Raw genomic sequence first — 8,851 nt, forward strand, 5'->3', positions numbered from 1 at the left:
CGGGCCATAGCTGACCTTGACAGAGTTATTCAGAAACATGGTGGATCCAACTCCAGCTGCTCAGATGACCCCCAAGTCTGGGCGGAGGACCTGTGTCGGCGAGGTCGCAGCCTGGTGCTCTGTTCCAGAGAAGGAGCAGCTCTGGAGGACTTCACCCGGGCCCTGGAGCTCCATAGGGACCAGGCCATCCAGTGTGTGGAGGGTGGTCTGGGGAGGCTGTGTCTGGCTGAGTGCTTCCTGCGGGGAGCGCTGCAACACTATGGCGAACAGCAGCTCAGTAAAGCTTGGACATTGATTGAATGTGGCCTCAATGTGGACAGTGAAAACGCAGAGCTCCGCAGACTTAGGGCACGAGTCAAACGGGAAGTGGCCAGTCCCTGCAATGTCAACTAGTGTTGATGCAGTGGTGATGCAAAACTTCCACAATTTTATTGGACACATTTGAGGAAGTGCTGCTATGATTCATATTATGTCTTCCTTCTTGTGTTTAATATCTTTAAAATCACAGCACATATTGAATATAAGAGGAGAATGTGAATCATATGGACTTTCAACATCAAGATTTTATTGAATGTTTAATTATCCTTAATTACCAGTTATTTTTGGTAGTTTATACACCAACTGAAACATTTAACTGAATTATTGTGGGAATGGAAACAAAACATTATAGCCAAGATGATAATATGGAAGGAAATCACACAAAATGAAATTAGAAAGCATGGCTCACACCATCACACCTATGTAGGAAATTTAAGAAAGTGCCCAATGTGCAGGTTTATGCTCAAAATTGAGGAGGCACAATTGTCTTTAATAATATTTAAACACAAATTTTGAGTACATAAATACAGAAAGCATGAATAAATACTGGAATTTAATCCGAACCACTGACAATATAGAATGCGTCAACACAAATATTCAAAAAGTCAGTACATTGATTCTCTTAGTGAAGTAGGAGTTGATAATTTAGAATAATGTAAAATATCGCACCATATAGTGTATGTGTTACGTCTGGAGGGAGACTTGGTTTACTTGTATTGGTATTATGCAGACACAGTAATGTATTGTGGTTCCATGTTGCCGAAGTAGGATTTCTCCCACTCACTCATGAGGTCAAAATGCAGCTTGCGGTCGCAGAAGGTGCAGGAGGCCGTGGCGGGGGTGTTGAGCTGGAGTCCTGCCTCCTGCCACACCTCCACCAGTGCATCTGGGAATGAAACAAATGTAGCAAATGAACAAATAAATCCCAATATATATTTTTCCATCCTAAACATTTCAGCTCTGGTGATTTTATCCAGTACACACACTAAGATTATTGTGACGCAATATTGTTTTGACTGCATTGCAGTTTTGGTGACAGGTGGATGCCAAGAGACTCGTATGTGCTTACTGTGCAAAAAGACTCGCTGAGGACAAACAAAAGTCACTCCACACTTACCCACAAAGTACTTCATCATGGCAGGGTTGTGATGAGGAGACGGAGCCAGGCGCAGCAGCTCCTCACCTCGAGGCACTGTGGGGTAGTTGATGGCCTGGACGTAGATGTTGTACCTCTCCAGCAGGATGTCACACACCTTGGTGTTCAGCTCAGCATTGCCCACCTTGAGAATGGGCCAGTGACAAATGTGACATTCACCATTTTGTTGACACTCTAAATGTTCAGATTATTCATGTACATGTCCTGGCTTCATTTTAAGAGCTTTAAAGGGATATTTCAACATTTTTGCAAATTCGCTTATTGCCATAATCCCTATAGTTTCAGGAGTAGGTTCGTTACCTTTAATTGTCGGTGCAAGCTGTTTTGAGATCGGAAAATAACTATAAAGACAAAACAATATATTTATACGAAAATGGACCCATTAACAAGTGTGGGTAACGTAGATTCATCCACATTAATATGAGACTCTTTTATAACCAAAAGCAAACTCCTCTGGGTCTCTTTAAAGGTAATGAACCTACCCCTAAGACTATAGAGATTATGGCAATAGGTGAATTTACCAAAATGTTGAAATATCCCTTTAAGTTAAAATGGATTAACCAGGTGATACAAATTTACTGATTATATTTCCATCTAAATGAAACATTAAGACAAGAAAAAAATAAATTATTTATCAGTAATTGAATTTTAAAATGGAATCACAAAATTAATGTCATAACACATATTTCAATTTGCATAATTTAAATGCAGACTGAATTAACATTATTGTTTTGAAATGTATGAATCGAATTATAATGAGCACTTAAAAGGTTATTTGGCAGCACACACAAAACAGAAACTGCTATGATTTGTCATAAGAAAAAGAGCAGGTGTTAATAACAGCACTAAAGATCGCTCCAATACTGGGACCCTGAAACTGAAGCAGCTTCTAATATTTCTACCTGTGCTTTTCTTCGTAAAAGGTTAATTATAGAGTTTGGCTTTGTCTTGCTTTGACCTTAGAGACACTTCACTATTGTCAGCAAAGGGGTTAGTAGAGAGGTAATGTAATAGCAGCAGTGCTACATCCTCATACCCGTATGGGGATGATGTGGCTGGGGCAGTTGACGACAGGCAGACCATTATCCATGAGCAGCTGCCTCATGTGTTTGACGTTCCTCTGGTGGGCTCTGCGCAGCCCCTGTCCTTCAGGGCTCTTGAGCACGCGGACAGACTCCAGGGCTCCAGCCAGAGCCATCGGTGGCAGGGCAGTGGTGAAGATGAAGCCGGCTGCAAAGGAGCGAACTGTGTCCACTAGGGCGGCGCTGCTGGCAACGTAACCTCCCACACAGCCAAAGGCTTTTCCTGAAAGCAACAGATAACAGAGGGCAAATGAGGTGAGGAAACAGGAAGTAATCACTGATGGGAAGTGTAAATGTAACATACTTAACTTCAAAGCACAACTTCTATACTCTCACACATTTTAAACCATGCATGCAGTTCATAAATTAATGTCACTAATATTGTATTTCTGACCCCTTTTCTCATCTTTCAACTTTGTAAGATTACAAACACACACACAGGGAGACAGCTCTTCAATGTCAGCGCTCAGAGAAAGATGATCATCTTAAACTTAAGGTCATGGCTTTGACTCCCGTGTTGACAGAGATCACACCCACAGCAGCCCACACTCCCAAAATGTCTGCCATTTCTTTCTAGTTTCAGGTTGTTGCTTTATTAATTTCTTATTAAGTGAACACTTCCAACTCTTCCATGTAATCCAGAATTATTTTGTACTTTGTACTTGTAGGCATTAACTTTGCTGTCATCATAACTCTACACGCAGCATGGACTCTCTGATGATCCTTTTATCAGTACGACCAGAAAGGGAGTAAAACTGGAGACCAGCTGATAAAACCTCTGCGTCCTTTGATGAAAGCTCATTCGCCTCCTACCCTCTATCTAACCAACACGAGAGCAGCATTGTGCTTGTTGAGGGCTTTTACTGTGTATTATCAGTTAGCGCAATAGCGGCTGCAAATCGAAATTTGGCCAAGAAACACGGGGCAATTAATCTATGGCAGTTTGAAGCCGTTTGCCTTGCCCTTCTTGGTGTCATAGTGAGAAGTTAGTAAGTTACCGGTACCAGTATAGGTGTGTCCGCAAATCTCTCTAAAACAATAATAAAATCACCTAAATGCACAAGAATTGGATGTTCTTTAAAGATACTCACCTAAGGTCCCAGACACAATGTCAATCTTGTGCATAACATTGTCTCTCTCTCCGACTCCAGCTCCATGGGCTCCATACAGGCCCACAGCGTGAACTTCATCAACAAACGTCAGCCCTCCATAACGGTGAGCCACATCGCACAGCTCTTCTAGAGGACATATGCCACCTGAGAGCCCCAGAGCATTAGGTGATATAATTAGAACTGTGCATCACAGGTGAACAGCCAGACACTCATGCTGTAAATGTCACCCTGTTGTAACATCTAGAAAACATACAGCATGGACTATACTCTAGCAGCAAACCACTATGGACAGCCATTCTCATGATTGAAGATACTACAGCTACAATTCATACAATAATCTTTTTCAAAATGTTTTCTCCTGGGAGAAGATGTCATGGATATAGTTGCAGCCATCTATTCGGTCTACAGTAGTTTGTTTTGTGCTTTATGGAGCTGTCATGGTTTTAATATCAGTCAGAGAGAAAGAGCTGAGGGGAATCTGTTTCCTCCCATGGGGGATAGTGATAAATGACATACTATACCGTCCGTAGCTGAGTATAGAAATATAAATACCCCAATGCTAGCTCTGTTTATTATTAGATATGAGTTATTAACTTGGGTGATTATGGCTGAACAAATGTGATAAATGACATTGATTTATTGAAAATATAATTAGCAAATTTCAAGTGATATTTCTTATTACTGACACACTGTGATATTGGGGTTTGGTCATTTTCTTGCAGCAAAAAACAACTGGAATTCTTAAGATTGTTATGGACTTTGTATAACTAAAATTATTTTGCTTGCCATTTTACAGTATAGACTACAAATCAAATCAACATTAGCAGTTTCAGGTTGAATGGTCATATGGCTCGCCCCTCATTCACATAAAAGCTACATACAAAAATACAGTTGAATATGTTTTCTACAAATTAACCATCAATCCGAACAACCTCTCTTCATTGAGTCTTCATTGTACTCACCATCCATCGAATGAACTGTCTCAAATGCAACTATTTTGGGTGTCTTAGGGTCTGAGCGTTGCAGCAGTTCCTCCAGGTGTCGGCTGTCATTGTGGCGGAAGATGAAGCGCTTTGCTCCACTGTTCCTGATGCCCTGAATCATTGACGCGTGGTTCCCTGCATCTGAGTAGATCTCACACCCTGTTTGACAGAATAAAGACAACATCAAACCAGTGACAATGACTTCTCTCTAAACACTATGAACTCTGAGATGGTCTTCTCCTTTTCTACACTTTATGAATCATGAATACGTTTAGAATATAAATAGAATAATACTACAGAAATGTAAAAATGTGATAGACAAACAGTAACAGTGGCATCAATACTGGACTTTTCATCACTTGAATCTTCATATGATCCAGGTCAGTATTTACCTGGCAGCATTTTAGCCAAAGTGAAGAGGGTGGAGTCATTTGCTACAAAGCAGGAGGAGAAGACCAGAGCTGCGTCTTTCTTGTGCAGCTGAGCCAGCTCCTTCTCCAGAGACACGTGAAAGTTACTGGTGCCTGAGATGTTCCTGGTCCCACCTGCACCTGCACCGTGTCTATCCAGGGCATCTCTGAGAACAAATCATAAAATGGTCAAATATAATTAGTTGAAGGTGCCCATTCTTTTTCTTGAAAGAAGTATTTCAAACATACCCGTACAGAAATGTAATGACATACCGTATGGAAGATGTTACCATATAAGTCACATATAAGATGATCTATTATTGCCACATACTGTATATACATCCACTAGATATATGGAGATTTCTATTCTATTTTTTATTTTATTTTAGCATATATGACATACCTAACATCTGTCTACTCTATGGGAAATATCTTAGTGAACTTTATATGGCATGTTATCAGCATACACAGTGATACATATTTATTATTTATATTTATGTACTTATGTGTAAAATAGAAGCATATAATTTACATGTAGATATGCATGAACTACATACAAAAGACATTTTCAGTGGTAAAGTCCACATATTATTGTGTTACTGTATTTATCAGTAGCAGCTTATTCTAAATTACAGTGGAAACATTCAAGTCCTTCCAGGAAGGAAGGAAGAAAAAAGAAACATTAAGCCTATATGCATTGAAAAGAATCTCTTCTCTCTTGAAGAAGCTTTGAGAGGAAAACGTCAGACTTCCAAGTGATTTGCAGTTTTCCTACATAATTTGCCCCCTTCACTTCACTTGGACTTTATTTGACAAGAGCTGAGATTTGATGTAAACACATCTTGACTGACCCGAGGCTTGATGTGGACTTTCCTTAAAAGACTTTATTTCTGTCTCATTTTACCTGATTGCATCAGTGACCCGCGGGTGCCGACTCATTCCCAGGTAGTCATTGCTGCACCAGACGGACACCTGGGAGCCCTCCCGCCCAGAAATGGAGTAATCCTCCGCAAAAGGGAAGACCTCGGCATTCCTGTTCACTGTCTTGAAGACTCTGTAAGTGTGGTCCTTCTTTTTGTCAGCTATCTTCTCCATGAAGAAGCGGTCATAGTCGTAGCTAGGGCCAACTGCAGGAGTGATAAGTTTGTTTGACTTTTAAATCACTTCAGTGAACAGCTGCCTGACACTGTAGGCACACACATTACCACGTTTCCATTCAAACATATTCCATGAGTACAAGTACCTGACAGACTTACCCATGTTGTCTTTAAGGAGATGGGTGGTGGTAGTTTGATCTAATGGTTGGAATACTGAATTTTTGATGCCCTTTAACAGAGAAGTCATCAAACCTGTGAAGAGGAGTCAGTGTACATTTGTAGAATTTCATTATTTAAAGTTTTATCTTTGTCCTGTTTTGCTTCTATTAAAGTTCAAAATACCTTCTTTGACGTCTTCCTGTACCTCAGGGCTGGCTTTGACCATCCCAATCTGAGAGTTGACAAAGGGGCACCCTTTAGACACAGACAAAGCCACCTGAGCGGCCGTTTGAGCAGACGTCATTCTTTGGTCCAACATGGGAAGTTTGGGACTCCTCAGCTTGGTGGGCGAGACATTGAGTGTGGAGTTCAGAGAGGCAGCGCTGCTCACGGTGATCTGACGAGCAATGATGGGGCATTGATCAGCCATAGTCAGCAAGGCAGCTCCTGTTCTCCTCAAAGCCGGTTTAGGAACCGACTTCAGAAAGGGGCAGTGATGAAGAAAGGCAGCCATGGCAGCTGTTCTTACTCTGAGTTAAGACAGAAGACAGGAAAACAATTTCATTCTATAAAAGTGCAAAGATTGACTCAGAATCTGTAATATATTAAAAGTATACATCATTCTTCACTTCTGATCATAGGTGTTTATTTTATAAAATCATTTATATGGGTGTAAAAGAGTTTATTGTAATTACTTTTTTCTTACATTCTTTCCTCCAAAGGAAACTCTAAAATCCCATCTCTCAAATGACCCAAATATAAAATGAGAAAGGGATGGATTTCATTGAACTTGATACAGAGTTTCATGAAACTAAAATCCCACTATGTGGTTAGAAACGTAAAAAAAAAAAAGGCTATAAATGTATGTAGTGGTTGGTCTGAGCTCCAGAGAGCAGCAGGTGCCTCCTCCAGGGTGCGGCGGGTTCCTTATCTTCACTCTGCAGACACTTAAGTGCAGCCCTGACAGACGTCATCATTTTAGGCTGATTACTGCAGTAGCTATCAAATATTCCTCTATAAAACACAGCAGGGAAGAATCTAGCAATTTCCAGTAATAACTATTACTTCTCTATTGCTGACGTTTTTCAGACTTGAAAGGAAAAAAAAAGATAAAACAGACTGTATCATTTCCCTCACAATGCCCTGCGGTCAGCAGATAAGCTAATTCTCGGGATTTGTCTTGTGGTTAGATGTAATCTTTACGTCAAACACTAGTGCCATTTAAACAAAAACAAATAGGTCAACACTTTATTTAATCTGTATCTAATCGATTGTTTTGGTTGTTGAAAACATTGAACTATTTGTCACTTACAGTAAAAGCCACATATCCAATAGTTTGCCTTATGCTGCTGTATGGAGTATACCTGAAACATGCCACTACTCATTGACTGTCAACAGTCACTTAAGGATAAATGACACTGCCTGTGTGAGTGACACATTCTCAAACAAATGGAGAAGTAAATGTAATGAAATAAAAACAGTATAAACAGTAACATGGCTACTAATATATATGATAGCAACTGAGTTTTGACAACAGTCAAAATAATGGAAATAACTGTGATAACAATAACAGAAATGATGAAACAACAACAACAACAAAAACCTGCTTATGATCAGAAGTGAAGACTGTCAGGAAACTTACCTGTTGACCTGCACTGAGGACGAACTTCAAAACAGCAAATAGACAGAGGGTCAGGAAGTGTCAACAGTCACTGGTCAGATGCTGAAGAGCATTATGCAATCAGCTCTGCTCCCACCCATCAGAGATGTCATACGGGTCCCAGCTACGGGGGGCCACCCAGGGTGAATCTGTGGGAGGTGCAAAGATATTCATAGGGAAACTTTAAAGTTGTGTCACTCTTTGCCACTTCCTAGGAATTTATAGTGGACATTTCTATTTGATGTCTAAACTGTTAAAAAAAAATTATGCTGCTTGTAGCAAACTATGTCACACATTGGCAGATATAAGTGTTTGAATAAATATAACTCTTCTAGTGACACATCTTTGAACAGTTAGCAGTGTTTGGCAATTTAATGCATGACTGTGAAAACTACACTTAAACATTGGTGATACACACTTAGGCTCACCTCAGGCTAAACCCCCCCCCCATTTTGGTCAAAATTCCTGTTTCCAAGATCAAGAACAAAACTTAATGCTCAACATGTATTCATGTGTGTGTACATTTACTAGTGTCAATATATTTAAGTTATGCAAAAATTAGATTCTAATAATCATCTGCGGTATTATCTAACATTGACAACAACATGTTGTCAATGTTAGATAATACCGCAGATGACCAGTTGTGACGATTGTAGTATGAATGTGATAGTAAGGTGATACAGTTTTATTTATTCACTTTGGCTCAATTCTAAAAAATTAATATATGAAACCCTCTGAACACTTACTTTGTCATTCACAGTAGATTATGTATTTCTTATTCATTTCAGAAAATTGCATGGTTTCTGTACATGTGTAAAAGAGTAAGTAAAATTCTCCACTAAGCTACCACAAGCTTTCAATTATTATGGGATTT

General features: G+C 39.8%; 1 protein-coding gene across 1 annotated transcript; it reads right to left on the bottom strand.

Moving 5' to 3' along the window:
* Positions 1–532: 532 nt before the first annotated feature.
* On the bottom strand, positions 533–8,039 carry alas2 (aminolevulinate, delta-, synthase 2). Its single transcript, XM_083975555.1, has 10 exons — positions 7,960–8,039; positions 6,501–6,847; positions 6,318–6,410; positions 5,966–6,188; positions 5,044–5,228; positions 4,631–4,810; positions 3,648–3,812; positions 2,511–2,779; positions 1,436–1,598; positions 533–1,204 (listed from the first exon to the last, which is right to left on the bottom strand). Exons 2-10 carry the CDS (start codon positions 6,829–6,831, stop codon positions 1,041–1,043), a joined length of 1,773 nt encoding a protein of 590 aa, XP_083831681.1. The 5' UTR covers positions 6,832–6,847; positions 7,960–8,039; the 3' UTR covers positions 533–1,040.
* Between the last annotated feature and the right edge of the window lie 812 nt (positions 8,040–8,851).

Source organism: Trachurus trachurus (assembly GCF_905171665.1).
Source record: "Trachurus trachurus genome assembly, chromosome: 7".
Lineage (NCBI taxonomy): Eukaryota > Metazoa > Chordata > Actinopteri > Carangiformes > Carangidae > Trachurus > Trachurus trachurus.

Bases quoted from the DNA above. Each gene is read 5' to 3' on its own strand.
- alas2 (XM_083975555.1), bottom strand. From the start codon at position 6,831: ATGGCTGCCTTTCTTCATCACTGCCCCTTTCTGAAGTCGGTTCCTAAA. The intron at 2,780-3,647 runs GTGAGTATCTTT...TGTTGCTTTCAG, and splicing joins CATTGTGTCTGGGACCTTAG to GAAAAGCCTTTGGCTGTGTG. The intron at 1,599-2,510 runs GTATGAGGATGT...CCCATTCTCAAG, and splicing joins GCCACATCATCCCCATACGG to GTGGGCAATGCTGAGCTGAA.